Source organism: Gracilinanus agilis, chromosome 4, assembly GCF_016433145.1.
Source record: "Gracilinanus agilis isolate LMUSP501 chromosome 4, AgileGrace, whole genome shotgun sequence".
Taxonomy (NCBI): domain Eukaryota; kingdom Metazoa; phylum Chordata; class Mammalia; order Didelphimorphia; family Didelphidae; genus Gracilinanus; species Gracilinanus agilis.
Genome location: NC_058133.1, coordinates 431,768,750 through 431,785,025, shown reverse-complemented (window position 1 = coordinate 431,785,025; position 16,276 = coordinate 431,768,750). Strand labels below are relative to the sequence as shown.

At 35.2% G+C, this 16,276-nt stretch overlaps 1 protein-coding gene across 1 annotated transcript in view; it reads left to right on the top strand.

Annotated features, from left to right (window-relative positions):
- SFT2D1 (SFT2 domain containing 1) overlaps nucleotides 1-16,276 on the top strand; it is a 43,234-nt gene that overhangs the window by 18,292 nt on the left and 8,666 nt on the right. Inside the window, exons 2-6 of the mRNA XM_044675791.1 lie at nucleotides 6,667-6,753; nucleotides 8,026-8,108; nucleotides 10,016-10,097; nucleotides 11,197-11,232; nucleotides 13,478-13,536. Of these exons, the coding sequence (XP_044531726.1) occupies nucleotides 6,667-6,753; nucleotides 8,026-8,108; nucleotides 10,016-10,097; nucleotides 11,197-11,232; nucleotides 13,478-13,536 (347 nt within the window). The remainder of the gene's footprint in view (nucleotides 1-6,666; nucleotides 6,754-8,025; nucleotides 8,109-10,015; nucleotides 10,098-11,196; nucleotides 11,233-13,477; nucleotides 13,537-16,276) is intronic.

The following is a 16,276-nucleotide window of genomic DNA, read 5'->3' as shown; positions in this document are numbered from 1 at the left end:
TTAGAGGAAATTACAAAATGTAAATTAAATGGTTTTGATTATATTAAACTAAAAGGTTTTTGTACAAACAAAAACAATGTAGTCAAAATCAGAAGGGAAACAACAAATTGGGAAAAAAATCTTTATAACAAAAAACTCTGACAGGGGTCTAATCACTCAAATATACAAGGAGTTAAATCAATTGTATAAAAAATAAAGCCATTCCCCAATTGATAAATGGGCAAGAGACATGAATAGGCAATTTTCAGGTAAAGAAATCAAAAGAATCAAAAAGCACATGAGAAAGTGTTCTAAATCTCTAATAATTAGAGAAATGCAAATTAAAACAACTCTGAGGTATCACCTCACACCTAGCAAGTTGGCTAAAATGAAAGAAGGGGAGAGTAATGAATGTTGGAGGGGATGTGGCAAAATTGGGACATTAATGCATTGCTGGTGGAGCTGTGAACTGATCCAACCATTCTGACTGGCAATTTGGAACTATGCTCAAAGGGCTATAAAAGGTTGCCTGCCCTTTGATCCAGCCATACCATTGTTGGGTTTGTACCCCAAAGAGATCATAGATAAACAGACTTGTATGAAAACATTTATAGCTGCACTTTTTGTGGTGGCAACAAACTGGAAAAGGAGGGTATGTCCTTCAATTGGGGAATGGCTGAACAAACTGTGGTATATGCTGGTGATGGAATACTATTGTGCTCAAAGGAATAATAAACTGGAGGAGTTCCAGGCGAACTGGAGAGACCTCCAGGAAGTGATGCAGAGTGAAAGGAGCAGAGCCAGAAGAACTCTATACACAGAGACTGATATACTGTGGTAAAATTGAATGTAATGGACCTTTGTACCAGCAGCAATACAATGACCCAGGACAATTCTGAGGGATTTATGGTAAAGACGCTACCCACATTCAGAGGAAGGACTGCAGAAGAGGAAACATATAAGAAAAACAACTGCTTCAATGCATGGGTCAGCGTGAACATGATTGAGGGTGTGGACTCGAAATCACCCCACCAATGCAACTACCAACAATTTGGAAATAGGTCTTGATCAAGGACACATGTTAATATCAGTGGAAATGTGCATCGGCCATGGGTGGGGGGAGTGCGGGGGGTGAAGGGGAAAGTGGGAGTATGAGTCATGTAACCATGTTAAAAATGAATATTAATAAATGCTTAAAAAAAAGAGAAAAAAGAAATCAGTAGTATTTTAGGATGTAGGAAATCTCATACCTGATACCCAATCAAGTCCAAAAACTTAATGGTTTCATTTGTAATGTATTTTCCAAAAAAGGGCTTCTATAACCCATAGATGGTATGAGGTTCTTTTCAGAAGTGAAGTAGAAAATGCATGTTTCTTGGTTCTGTTGATGTATGTTTTTGAAAAAGAGAGAGAGAAATGCAATTCAAAATAACTGTCATCTCATATCTATCAGTTTGGCTAAAATGATAAGAGGTCAAAATGACAAATGTTGGAGGGAATGTGGAAAAATAGGAAAATTAATGCATTGTTGATAGAACTGTGAACTGATTCTACTTTTTTTTTTTTGTAACATGTAATAACAATTTTCCACATAAGTTTTCTGAAGTTATATGATTCAAATTGCCCCCTTCACTTTCCTTTCCCAGAGATGGTAAGCAATTTGATTTGGGTTATACATGTATTGTCATGCAAAACATATTTCAATATTGTTCATTTTTGTAAGAGAATACTCATGAAAGCAAAATCCCCAAGTAAAAATATAAATAAACTAAAGTGGAAAATCGTTTCTTTGATCTGCATTCTATCTCCAACAGTTCTTTCTCCGAAGGTGGATAGCATTCTTTGTCTTAATTCCCTCAGAATTGTCTTCAGTCATTGTATTGTGGAGAGTAGCTAAGTCTTTCACAGTTGATCATTCCACAGTATTGTTATTACTGCATATAATGTTCTCTTGGTTCTGCTTATTTCACTCTGCATCAACTCATATAGGTCTTTCCAGGTCTTTCTGAAATCAATGTGTTCATCATTTCTTACAGCACAACAGTATTCCATCACCATCATATACCATAATTTGTTCATCCATTCTGCAGTTGATGGATATTCTCTCAGTTGCCAGTTCTTTGCCACCACAAAAAGAACTGCTGTAAATATTTTTGTAAAAGTAGGCCTTTCCCCATTTTTTTGTTCCAACAATTTTGGAGACTGTAATGGAATAAAAGAGGCAATGTTGATATGTTGAGGAGTAAATGGGGGAATATAAGGGGATAGCCCAGTTAAGGGATGAATGGGGAATATAAGAAGGGCTGCTCAAACAGGCTAGTCACTGAGGCAAGAGACAGAGGATAGGTACTGGGAGGAATAGGCTGGGTCCTTTAGGCAGAGGCTATCTCTGTGATACAAGAAGAAATGAGTCAGCCAGAAGTAATATGGGTCTGGCTGAAAGGTTTTGTTGTTAATTTCTAAGGTCCCTTGAGGGAGGAGACAAGAGGAACCTCCCTGCCAGTGAAACTGAATCTACAGAAAGTCTCGGCTAGCTACTTCCTGCCCAAGATGGATGCCTAGGTTTTCTCTCAAGAAATAAAAGTAAAGTTATTCCTTCCCTCTTTAGCCTTTGCCCTAATATCAAGTACAATAATTCACCAGAGGCTTTTGTGTAGATAATAAAGGGGATTTATTGATGCCAGGGGTAAGCAGAGGGAAAGAGGGTTTGAGGGTTTTATAATTGCTGCTAGGGAGAAAGCTGGTGCTGGGGGAAGGGTCACAGTATAGAGGGTCAGACTGAGAGAGGCCGTTTCTCTCAGTCACGAAAGGTTTCACTGCCCTGTGGTAAAGATATTTAACAGATCACTAGATAAGGGAATAGCATGATTTAGTTGTCCAACCACCAAAATCACCCTTCCTCCCAGGGCCCAATGGGGAAATCCAGGGGAATAGCAGGATGTAAAATGGAGAGGTCAGGGAGAGGTCTAGAAAGAACAGACAAGGTCCAAAATGCCCCAAAGGCAAAAGGCAAGCCTTCAGTTGGAACTCCAGGGATATTTATAGCCTAGCTCTTATGTGAGCCCAGCCCCAAGCTGCTTTAACACTCTAAACCTTTCTAACTGACAGGCTGCTACAATTGGTTTGCAAAAACAAGAGCTTTTGGTACAACCCTGTATTACAAGACTAAGCTGGAATTATACTCAGAGTTACAAAAATGTTGTTTGAACCCACCAATACCATTATTAGATTTATTTTCTAATGTGATCAAGGAAAAAGGATAAGAAACTATGTTCTAAAATATCCATATCAGGGGCAGCTGAGTAGCTCAGTGGATTGAAGGCCAAGCCTAGAAATGGGAGGTCCTAGGTTCAAATGTGACTTTAGACACTTCTTAACTTTGTGACCCTGGCCAAGTCACTTAACCCTCATTGCCTAGCCCTTGTCCTCTTTTGCTTTGGAACCAGTACATAGTACCTGAAGTGGAAGGTAAGGTTTTAAAAAATAAAATAAAATAAAATATCCATATCAACTCTGTGGTTGCAAAGAACTAGAAACTGAAAGGATGTCTATTAATTGGGGAGGGGCTGCAAGTTGTGGTATTTAATTGTAATTGAATAATGTTGTACCATAAGAAATGACAAACAAGATGTTCACAAAAATCCTGGAAAAACTTCTGTGAAAGATGCAAAGTGAAGTGAGAAGAACCAGGAGAATGTCGTACACAGTAACAACAATTGCATATGATGATAATTTGTGAATGATTTACCTATTTTCAGTAAGGCAAGGATTCAGTACAGCTCCAAGGACTCATTATGAAAAAGTATGTCCATTACCATAGAAGGAACATATAGAGTCTAAAAAACAGATAGTCTAGCTAATAATCCAGAAAGCTAATAGGAGAATTCAAGTGGATAGATGTAGTTTCCACTTAGAGAACTCCCTAAATACCAAGCCATGGTCTCCAGGTATTCTAGCCTCCTGCTAGTGAGAGAAAAGGAGAATCACTTTCTCTCACTGGGCCAGTGGCACAAAACGCCTTGGAGACAATGTTATATAAAATCAGTATCTCTGTTTATTCAAAGAGAGGGTACAAACTGAGGATCAGAACAGGGTGTTCCTTACTAAAGGATCCAACCCACCACAAACTATGTCCTTCTCAAGAGTCTTTCAGTTTTCAGGCTAACTTATCAGCTCCCTATTTCTACCTAGGTGTTCCCCAAAAAGAGCTAGCTAAGCTGCCTATCTATGATCCTCAGTAGTTGGTTTGATTGAGTTCAAAGCTGTCTCCAAAATCCGTTATGATTGCTCTCAAAATGGCTAAGTTCAACCCCCAGTGGATCTGACCCCTGAGATAAAACCTCAAAGCCAACCTGATAGGATTTTAGACAAAACCTTCTGGAAAGTTGATAAAACACAGTAAGTATAGTCAGATCCTTTGCTAGATGTTCTCTAGTCAAACAGAGAACCTCCTAAGATGATTTTAGGGTTTTTCCTTCTCCACAGACAGACTGAGGTTGCCAAGCTCCAGCAAGCACGCCTTTCCTCCTCCCTTCAGGACAGGAAGAGAGACTCACTTCCACAGGAAGTCACTTACTCTAACAGTTGTCCCTTTCAAACTGTTCCTCCTCTGCCCCTTGCCTGCTAAAATCCTTTCTCTAGAGTTCCTGGCATGTACCTTAAAGACAACCTTCTACTTCTCTTAACTCTTATCCTTATCTCTATCCATTTCCCTATACAAGTCCAAATGGAGATTGAAACATACCATTCTTCACTTTATTTCCCCAATGAATTTTTCTCTAATGTAATAAAAGTAACTAGAATAAAGCAAAGGGCATGTGGATTAGAAAATGGCCTGTGTGAGGCATAATTTCAGTAACAAATTATACAAGGCAGGCCAAAAGCAATCTCTCCTGAGAAGTTTCCAGGCTTACCTACAAGTGATGTCAGTAATTGAAATATTTTGAACTATATCTAATCACTCTTTCACAAAAATATTAAGACTCTAGTAGTTCCTATGTATGTTGTGGGTTAAAGGAGAGCTTTGGATTTTAAGAATTCTTCATCTAAGTGTAGGATTTACCTCTTGCTATATAAAATGATTTCATTACGTTGTTGGTATGGGTGTTCATATCCTGTCTTCTTTTCTTTCCCTCGCTACTTTTGATTAACATTGGTTAAATAGAGATTAAATTTGTGACTGAAATTATAATCAGTGACAATGTAATTTTTTTGTCCTTTTCCTGTTTACAGTTTTCAGTTTGAAAAATATGGTCCCTGCTCTAGATGTTTGCTTCCTAGTGGTAGCTAGGGAACAAAACTTTGGTCTGAAAATTTCTATGGGAGGATGAGTTAGGGGTTTAGGGGAATAGCCTGACATCCCAACAGGAAATTATAGCCAGTTTGATTTGATGTTGATGGGTCCAGAACTGGAAATTAGGAGGAGGAGGGGGAAGAATAAAGAGTAGGCCTTGGCAAATGTTTCAAGTGAATTAGGCGATTTACTTGAGGAAGTGGCTGATGGGGAAACTATGGAGGAGATATTTAGAAAGCACGGGGAGAAACAAAGCATGGGGCTTTCATGAAAGAATATGACTAGAAGGCAGTTACTAATCTGGGGAGTTGATCCCCAGGATGAAAATTCCTCCACAAGATGGTTTCTAAGTAAGGGTTGCAAGAAGGTTGGGCAGGTCATGGCTACAGACAGTTTTTTCTGGGAGTAATGAGGAGGTTTACAAGGGTTACTGGCTTCCTAAATCTACCATTACATTATCATTTTCAAGTAAAAAACCTTTCCATTGGAATCAGCACTTTTAAATTACATGCAAAATTTAGCAAAGTAAGCAAGCAAATATTTTACACTGTATTAAAACTGATCTTTACCCTCTCTGATTTATTGACAAAAGTATTTAGTTATTCTTATCTACTTTTCATGCTACCTAAGGATTCAAGATGAATTTGATCAGGTAAGGAATATATGATTATAGTGGATTTTTAACTAGGGAATACTTTTTTAAAGTTCTAATTTAGGGGGCAGCTGGGTAGCACAGTGAATTGAGAGCCAGGCCTAGAGACAGAAGGTCCTAGATTCAAATCTGGCCTCAGACACTTCCCTAGCTGTGTGACCCTGGGCAAGTCACTTAACCCCCATTGCCCAACCCTTACCACTCTTTTGCCTTGGAACCAATACATAGTATTGATTCTAAGGTGGAAAGTAAGGGTTTAAAAATTTTTTTTTTTATTTCATTATTCTTGAAACATACAATCTTAACTTTGAAATACAATTTTATATTATATATTTACATTTTGGAGTGGAAATTATTCCTAATTTTACATGTTTGATTTCTACAATTAGCTGTTAGTAGATCTGTTCTAACTTTGTTGGTAAATAAGTTTGTGTACTTAGTAGTTGAATGTATGTGATGTCTTCCTCACAACATGTCTTAATCAGTACTGTCTAAGTCATCTTAATTCACCTAATTTGATAATGGATTTTGCTCATGGATTAAATTGTCAAATTTAATGAAATGAAAACATTTTTTAGTTTAATATATTTTGGCTATTCATTTAAGTCATATGACCATATTTAAAATTAAAATATTTCTCAGAGAATTAGACCACTGCCTCAATTTATTATGAAAAAAATGTAAAGATTGGAATGACAATTTAAATATGTTTTTCAAACCTTTTTTTCCTTTCCTCTTTAAGGTCCTGGATGCCTCAACACTTTCTTGGAACACTAGGTTGAAGTGGTTTGCCATATGTTTCATATGTGGCATTTTATGTTCTGTTATTGTAAGTTAAAACTTTATTTTTGAGAATATTTAATATAAATAAGACTAATAGCCAAATATTTACAACCATTTGTATATAAGTACTTTTAAGTAAAGAGGTAATCTGTTTTTCTTGGGTTTGAGGTTATCACTTAAAATATGAGGTTGCCCCAGGAATGTACCCCTTGGTACACTTTTTTTTAGACCCCTTAAATTTATCTTGTATAAGGTTTGAATTCATTCCATGTTTCAAATTTCGGTATTCAGGCAATGTTATGATGGATTCTTGGTAGGTGGAGATGCCACCATGCCAATAGATATATTAGCATCTGCAACTGGATTTTAGCTCTTTAAAACAGCTTCTAAATCTCCTGAGTCTCTTTCTTGGACTCAAAAAATACTATTTTTCAAATGCAAATTGAAACTAACATTCTATGGAACAGGGGAGAAGAGAGCAAACACAAGTAACAAAAACAAAGAAGAGCAGGAAAAATAGATTATATCTTTATTTAAATTGAGACATAAAAATTATTAAAGTAAAATGTGTTGAAATGTAGTAATTTTCCCATATATCTTTTTTTCATTCAAAGAATCTGCATTAGGCACATGTTTCATATTTTTTGGTTGAATTTTTTTAAAAAGAAGAATCATTAAGTTTATCCAGAGGGAGCAATTTGTGCAGGGAAAGCTCCAGTAATTTAGATTCATTGTTATTTTTTTTAACTTGTCATTGAAAAAGAATATTTCTGGGATAGCCAAGTGCCTCAGTAGACAGGAAATTCTGGGTTCAAATATGACTTCAGATACTTCCTAGTTGTCTGACCCTGGGCAGGTCACTTAACTCTAATCCCTTACTGCACTTCTGGCTTGAAACTGATGTTCAGTATCAGTTCTAAAACAGATGGTAAGAATTTTTTTAAAAAAGAAAAAATTTATCATTGAATGTTAAGAGTTGGAAGGGAGTTTATTTGATTCAAGTTCTTCATTTTCTCATCCATGCTCAGAGGGGTAAAGCTTCTTGTTCAGGGTTCCACAGCTCACTAGTCTAGTGGGAAAGTCATGGCTAGAATTTGAGTCTTATAATCTCTGGTCCAGTGAGCTTGATATAAACAGCAAATGTCACAATAGGCTGGGGGGGTGGGGAACACAAAATAGTAAATTTGCTTATAAGTTTTTTCCCCCAAAACAAAAAATAACATCTTCAATATTGATTTTTTAAAAATTATGCTTAGTAGTAAATGACTAGTCTTTCTGGTTTAGAAGCACATTGGATTAATTCTAAAATATTATACAGGGAACAGCATTGCTATGGCTTCCAGGAGGGGTAAAACTTTTTGCAGTTTTCTATACTTTTGGAAATATCGCTGCATTAGCCAGGTATGTATATGTTAAATATTTTCCCTTTACTGTATTAGCTAAAAGAATTTAGGGTTTTTTTCCCCCTAAATATATTCATCTTTTTGACTTATACGTTGTAAGAGCCATGACTGCATAGTTTTTACTTGATGTGAACTGAAATCCAAAGCAAATAAGTTAGTAAATTCTTAAACTTCATTTATTTACAGTTTTCTAAGGTTTTAGTAATAATAATTTTCTACATATCTTAATACCATCTTATGTTTTTTAGCTTATCATTTTCAAAAAATTTCTGCATAATTATCTCAATCTTCATAATAGTCCTATGCAGTGAAAGTATCAGCCCTTTTTTATGTATAAAGAAACAAAAGCCAAAAGGTTAATGGTTTATTTTAAAAAGTAAGAAACAGCTAGATTATAAAGATATCTTGTCTTTATTCATCTTTGAATATTCTATAATACCATGCACAAAATAGGCATTAAATAAATTTGTTAAAATTAAATTAACATTGGGGCAGCTGGTAGCTCAGTGGATTGAGAGCCAGGCCTAGAGACGGGAGGTCCTAGGTTCAAATCCGGCCTCAGACACTTCCCAGCTGTGTGACCCTGGGCAAGTCACTTGACCCCCATTGCCTACCCTTACCACTCTTCCACCTATAAGTCAATACAAAGAAGTTAAGGGTTTAAAATAAAAAAAAATTTAAATTAACATTGAATTAATAGTATAAATGGAATACAATATTTGCAAAGTATCCCTGATGCCTGTGAACCAAAAAAAAAAATGAACAAATTCATTTACCTAGGAGTTTGATATTATTGTCAAAAAAATCATTTGTTTTTAAGCAAGACATTTTCTCTTATTGAAACTTTTATTTGCCTGTGGATAATTGCTCTGTTTAAATTGCTGTCAAGGTGGTATGTGTTTCCTACATCTTAGATTTTGTAGTAGGGAATTAGGTTTAGTCAGTGATCCAGTGTATTGACACCTGTAATTAAAATATTGGGCTAATTTTAACTTCACAAGTAGTTATCCTTCATAGTAAATTAAATAGAGAGAAGCAGTATGTTTATAAATTTATTTGTCTCTTCAACTAAATAGTATTTTTTAGACTTTTTAGTTACAGATTTTTATTATCTTTAAATGCAGTTTACATAAGGATAAATAATGCCATATGATACCACATGGGGGGGAAAGAACTCAGAAACACAACATAAATTGTTAGTAATATAAACCAGCTTTATGAGTAATTTTACAAATCAGAATATTGTGTCTCTGGTATCTGAAATATTTAAATTTACTTTTTAAGTTTTGAGATGAGAAAAATAATTTTTGAAGCGGTATACACTATCTATGTACCCAAAATAGATATAACATGCAATAGGATTAAGAGAACATTATACACAATAACTGCAATAATGTGGAAAGATCAGATAGATCAGAACGATGTGATAGATTTTCCTACTAACAGCAATACAATGATGCAGGACAATTCTGAGAGACTTATGAAAAAGAATACTATTCATCTCCAGAGAAAGAACTGTTGGAGTAGGAATGCAGATGAAAATACGATTTATCACTTGTTTATTTGGTTATATGTTTTGGGGTTTTGTTTTGATAAGATTATTCACTTACAAAAATGAATAATATGGAAATATTTTTGCATGATAATACATGTATAACTCAGATTGAATTGCTTGGCAGCTCTGAGAGGGAGGAGGGAAGAAGAGAGGGAAACAATATGGATCATCTAACTTCAGAAAAGTTACATGGAAATTTGTTATTAAAATAAAAAATTCAAATTTATATCTACATATGACTCAAAATAGTACCTATCTGATTTTTATTAATAATTTATTCCACTTTGTAATTAGCAAAGATTTGGTTGAACATGTCTTAATTCTTTTTTATTTTGATTTTTTTAAAATAGTACTTGCTTTTTAATGGGACCTGTGAAGCAACTGAAAAAAATGTTTGAATCAACAAGGTTGTTTGCTACAGTTATTATGTTGGTAAATAGCATTTTATTACTTTTGAAGACTTAAAAGAATATCTTGCACAGTTGTTTAAATTGTATATCTTATAACAAAAAGATTTGTATTATGCATGTACTGTACTGTGTTGTTTTTATTGAACAGTTTTACCCATAAAGTCTTTCTTGAAGAATATAGACTATATATATATATATATATATAGGTTCTGCCTAAGGCTTTTTATGAGAAATAATGTGTATTCTATTAGATACATCAAATTCAGGTAAATTCAACTTTTATGGAATCGCTTATACTTGATTTCTGGTAACTTGTTCTATGCTTAGCTACTAAAAGTTAATTAAGAATTTAGTTTGACAAACAAAAGAATTCAATTTAGTTATAATTTTACTAGTGAAATTTTTCTGTCAAACTTTTCTGGCATCTTCATTTGCTCATTTAGTCATTTAAAAGCTTCAAAAATGTCATCCATTGACCAAAAAAGTAACACCAATCATAGACTTTTGAAATGTATCATCTTCACACATAATTTTATTTAATTGTTTAAAATATGCTAATGGAAGCCTTAAGCCTAAAACTAACTAGGTTTTGTCTTTCACTGCCTTCTTTTAATTTGTTTTTAAAAATTCTTCGTCACTGAGCTTTTAAGTGACCTAAAAGTAAATATTCAACTTGTTGCATCATGTTTTCATACAGTTCACATTTATCACTACTTTGTCAAATAGGATAATGATTTTTTCCATATATGAGGAAACTATATTGCTTTAGGCCTAGGATGTATATGAATAATATATAATTAGCTTCTATGAACACTAATTTTAATATTTCCATAAATTGCTAATTGGCTTTTTGAAAACTCTTCATAGGTCCAGTAACATCAGTTTTAGGCATTCAGAAGTTTGTACAAATGTTTTAAGAAAGTAAGGAAACAAAATGTCAATAGGAAATTTGATTTTATGTACAAACATTTTAAACTATTTTTAGAGGTGATTTCTCATTTTGTTGATTAAAAATATTTTTCAAGGTCATTTGCCAGCTTTTAAATCTGAATATTTTCACAGTTTAACAAAACTGTCACATTATTACATATGAATAAATGCTATCTTTCTTTTTTACTTAGATTTGTTTGGTATTAACTCTGTGTGCTGCTCTTTGGGTAAGTGTGACCAGCTGTTAAGTTTTCTGTTAAATACTTTTAGGTATAACTCATACTGAGCTAACCAGACTGGAACTGTCCTTGGGCTAATGCTCAAGGAACTGAAGAGTAGCTTTGCTTCAAGTTTCCCAAAGTTCACCAGAAGATTAAAAAATATAAACTTTGAGATAGAATGCCCCCTGACATCTGTAGGTTATATTAACATAGTCTTGAATTTGGAAATGAGTAAGGGAAATAACTTCAATCAACTTAGTAATAAGTAACTGCTTTGTAGAAAAGTTCCCTTCCCAACCTGTTAGTTTTTATCTGACATATAATTCTACTTAGTGTGGTTGTATTTGTACCAAGAGAAAAGGATGTGAGAGGAAGAACAAGGGAATAATAATGGAAAAAAATGGCTAACACCTGGCAGGAGAGAGAAAAACTACAATAAAGCTCTGAAACCCTGATTTGTCTTGGTCAGAACTAAAATTCCTATACATTTCAGTAGCCTTGGAGCACTATCATTTAGAGAAAAGCTGTTCTTAATTAATATTACCAAACATTTTTATTAATGAATTGAAATCATTCAGAAAATGTTCAGGTATGAACTATATACTTAAGGAAACAAAATATTGTATAATACATTTCTGTTTCAGATAGACTTCCTTAGAAATTGATTAAGATTTTTTTATTTGATACCTAAAAGACATGTTTCAGTTATTAAGGAAATTATAAAAAATTGCTTATTGCATAATAATGAAGAGTTACTCTCCCATTGTCTTTAATGTACAAATGTATAATTCCAGAATGGACTTATTGAATCTGGCTCTGGCTCTCAGTCTCTTTCATTCTCTTTCTTTCAGTAGATGAAAAACATTTTTTTCACAACACATTCCCAAACAAATAGACTCCAAAAATACATTAAACTATTGTGGAAAACTGGACAATCATGTGAGCGTGATTGAAAGTTTATCACTTTTCACTTTTTGTGGTTTATGAGGTGTTAATAAAAAGAAATGATGAGATAAGTGCTTTGTCTCTTGACCTGGCTATTGTTACCTCTTATTTTACATGATTCACTCTGTGTGTGTCGTTGGGGGTCAGGTGGGGGCAGGGAGGTGTGCCTCTGATTTCTTCATTCAGCATCACTTCTTATCAGTCTTTTGGTCATGTATTTAGTTTATGGCTTTTTGTTATTACCAATAATGCTGCTGTGAATATTTTTGCATATATATGGATCTTTTCTTTCTTTCTTTCTTTCTTTCTTTCTTTTCTTTTCTTTTTTTTTTTTAAACCCTTACCTTCTGGGCAAAGTGGTAAGGGCTAGGCAATGGGGGTTAAGTGACTTGCCCAGGGTCACTTACATAGCTAGGAAATGTCTGAGGCCAGCTTTGAACCTAGGACCTCCCATCTCTAGGCCTGACTCTCAATCCACTGAGCCACCCAGCTGTCCCCAATTTATGGGTCTTTTCTTGATGTCCATTACCTCCTTGGAACATAATCCTAATAGTGGGATTGTTGGATCAAAGGATTTAAATGGTTATAAAACTTATCATACATAATACCTTATTTTCCAGAACATTTGAGCCAATTCACAACTTCCCCCTTCCCCCTTAGCTCTCCCATTTGCTAACTTGATGAGTGAAGGTGACACCTCCAGGTTGAGAAAAAAATAGCTTAAATTATAAAGAAAAAAACAAGGTATAGAGATTGGTCATTTAAAATAATATTTAAAATGTCATGATTAAAAACACACTCACCAAACACAGGAAAATCCAAAAGGTGCAAATGGAAGGATGTGAAACTTGGGAGTTTGGAACCTTTAAAGCAACTCTTGAAGACTATCTGCTAAAATTGAGAGAGATCACAATAATGGAATGATAGCTTATTGAATTACTGAAGTATGGAATTCTGGCAACTGAGATTTTAGTGCCTAATATGGGGAATAAAATATAGTTGACCTGAAAATTTTAATGCTTTGAGGAATTTGTGTTCTAGCCCTAAAAGTAGGGACTTCAAAAGCTTTTATTTGTATTAATGCACATTGAGAAATAGTTAATGGGTAAAGTGAAACCTACATTGTGAAATATACATCATAAACAATTTTAAAGGATTTCAGGTCAATTAAATTCTGTGTCTAACAAAAATGGAGATGAGAAGCCTAGGTGTTTAAAAGTGGTCATAGTCACGAATTGGACATTGTGTTGAAAATATATTATAAAATGCTCCTACTAATCAGGTTTTTTTTTTGTTTTTTTGTTAGTGGCATAAAAAAGGATTGGCTCTGCTGTTCTGCATATTGCAGTTTTTGGCAATGAGTTGGTAAGTTCTTCTAGTCCTGATTTTAACATATGTTATCACCCAGGAGCTTAGTCATTGCCTTTTGAATTTATGAAATACTCAAAAGATTCCATCCCATCACCTGATCTGATGGAAGTAAGGTAAATTTTATAATAGCATCCTTTCTACTGTCATTGTTTTTTTTTAACCCTACTTTATGTTCTAGTAATAATTCTAAGACAGAAGGGCAAGGAATAGGGTTAAGTGACTTGCCCAGGGTTACCCAGCTAGGAAGTGTGTGGAGTCAAATTTGAACCCAGGACCTCCCATCTCTAGGCCTGCCTCTCTATCCACCGAATTACCTTGTTGTTCTCTCTCTCTCTCTCTCTCTCTCTTTCTCTCTCAACCCTTACCATCCATCTTAGAATCAATATGCAGTATTGATTCCAAAGCAGAAGAGCAGTAAGGGTGAGGAATTGGGGGTTAAGTGACTTGTCCAGGGTGACACAGCTAAGAGGTGTCTGTTTGAATCCACTGAGCCACCTAGCTGCCCCCTGCTTGTTATTATCTCTTAAATAGGACTGTGTAGGGAGAAAATGTTTCCTAGTATGTACCATCAGAGTGAATATCTATATTATGTTGTAACCTGATTTCAAGTTTAAGTTTTTTTTTTTTTTTTAAACCCTTAATCTCGGTGTATTGTCTCATAGATGGAAGAGTGGTAAGGGTGGGCAATGGGGGTCAAGTGACTTGCCCAGGGTCACCCAGCTGGGAAGTGTCTGAGGCCAGGTTTGAACCCAGGACCTCCTGTCTCTAGGCCTGACTCTCACTCCACTGAGCTACCCAGCTGCCCCACAAGTTTAAGTTTTTTAAGCCATTGGCATTTTGAACAATTGGAATGCATTTTCACAATCAGCAGTTTAAATATTGTGCTTATTGGCTATATTAAATACATTTAAATGAATTTCACTGAATTTCAGAATTGAAAGGAATTTCAGTGGCCAGGTAGTTTAACCCATACTTGAACAGCAGACTTCTGTATAACAGATATGACCAAAGGTCATTCACTCTTCTGCTTAAAGACTGCCTTGTTCATCTTGACTTTGAAATATCATTCACTGTAGGTCAGCATTCACATTGATTGGTTCTTTTGTATCTGAGGATATAGTTTATTTGGGCCTGGGGAATTAAACTTATCTAAGGCACCTAGCTTTTTCTCTTATCTCCTCGCTTACCTTAGATGTTAACTACCTTTTAGCTCCATTTGTTCTGTCCTTTATGGTCCATGGTCATCCTTGGCAGAAAAAAAGCAAAGTAAGAATTGAGCTACTTTACCTTTTCTCATGAATTTTTATCTATAGCTACCCTAATCAGTAGCAGTCTGTAGCCATTCCTTTTTTGATATTCTTACCAGGAGAGCTACCAAAAATCCTCTGCAAAAAATAGCCCCCTTTGTTGTTTGTATCTTTATTTTATCAGTGTGATATTATTATTTTTTTAAAACCCTTACCCTCCATCTTGGAGTCAATACTGTGTATTGGCTCCTAGGCAGAAGAGTGGTAAGGGTAGTTAGTGGAGGTCAAGTGACTTGCCCAGGGTCATACAGCTGGGAAGTGTCTGAGGCCAGATTTGAACCTAGGACCTCCCGTCTCTAGACCTGACTCTCAATCCACTGAGCTATGTTACAAAAAAAATTGATATAGATAGATATCGATAGAAGTATTAATATTTTAATTAAAGCCATGTTAGTAATTTTAAGAAGACCACACGTCTGCTAAGATCTAATTCAAATTGCCCACCATACCTTCTGCCTACCTGGCTGCCTCGTACCAAAGAGACCTCCCCCAATGACCTCAGGAGTCTTATACTGTTCTCTACTTCCTGTTTACCTGTATTACAAGAGGAATCATGGGAAATATAGTTTCCAAGTCCCCTAAATGTCCACAAGAAGTTTGTCATATATTTAAATATTTAAAATCTAATGAACCCCAAATAACCCTCAAAAGAACCCCCAAAATTCCAAATAACACAGCTACCTAGCTGCCCCCTAGTCTGATATTATTTTTACATCTCTTAAAATTTGAAGTTGGTTGTTGAGTTCCTTTTTGTTGGGAGCAATATGTTAATCTCCTGTCCTTAGTTTTTACTTAAATATGGAATCTTTCCTTGAGATTTGATTCATATAGGGGAACAAAGGCTGGGGTAGTTGACATCTCTTCCTAATTGCTTGAAGATAAAATAGTCACATGGAGCTTCAGTCTCTTTCTGAGATCACAAATGGTAATTCAAAGGCAAGGGAGTTTTAGTCAGGTGAATCAACTTGCAATGTCCTTGATGTGTATCCTGGGTGAATATTCTTCTTCTGCTCTGGTTGTGTACATTTTTGTCAACCAGGGAACCTGTTGGAGTCAGATCTAGCCCAGGGCAGTTGTAGTAGGCAGGAGTAGAACAAAGCAGAATGATCTCACTTAAGTTGGGAAATGGGCAATTCAAAAGAAGGTGTACCCACACTGGCTTCCATGAATTTGTAATGACTAGAGGTGATGATGATGGTCTCACCTTGCTGTGAGGTACCTTCAACCATGAGCAATTAAAGTTAACTGACCATTCAGCAAAGAGAAACTGGCATGAACATGCTTCTATTTCATTAAGAACTATATACCCCGAAATAATCAAATGTAATAGACTTTGCTACTAGCAGCAATGCAATAATCCAGAACAATTCTGAGAGACTTAGGAGAAAGAATTCTCTCCACAGCTAGAGAAAGAACTATGGGAGTAG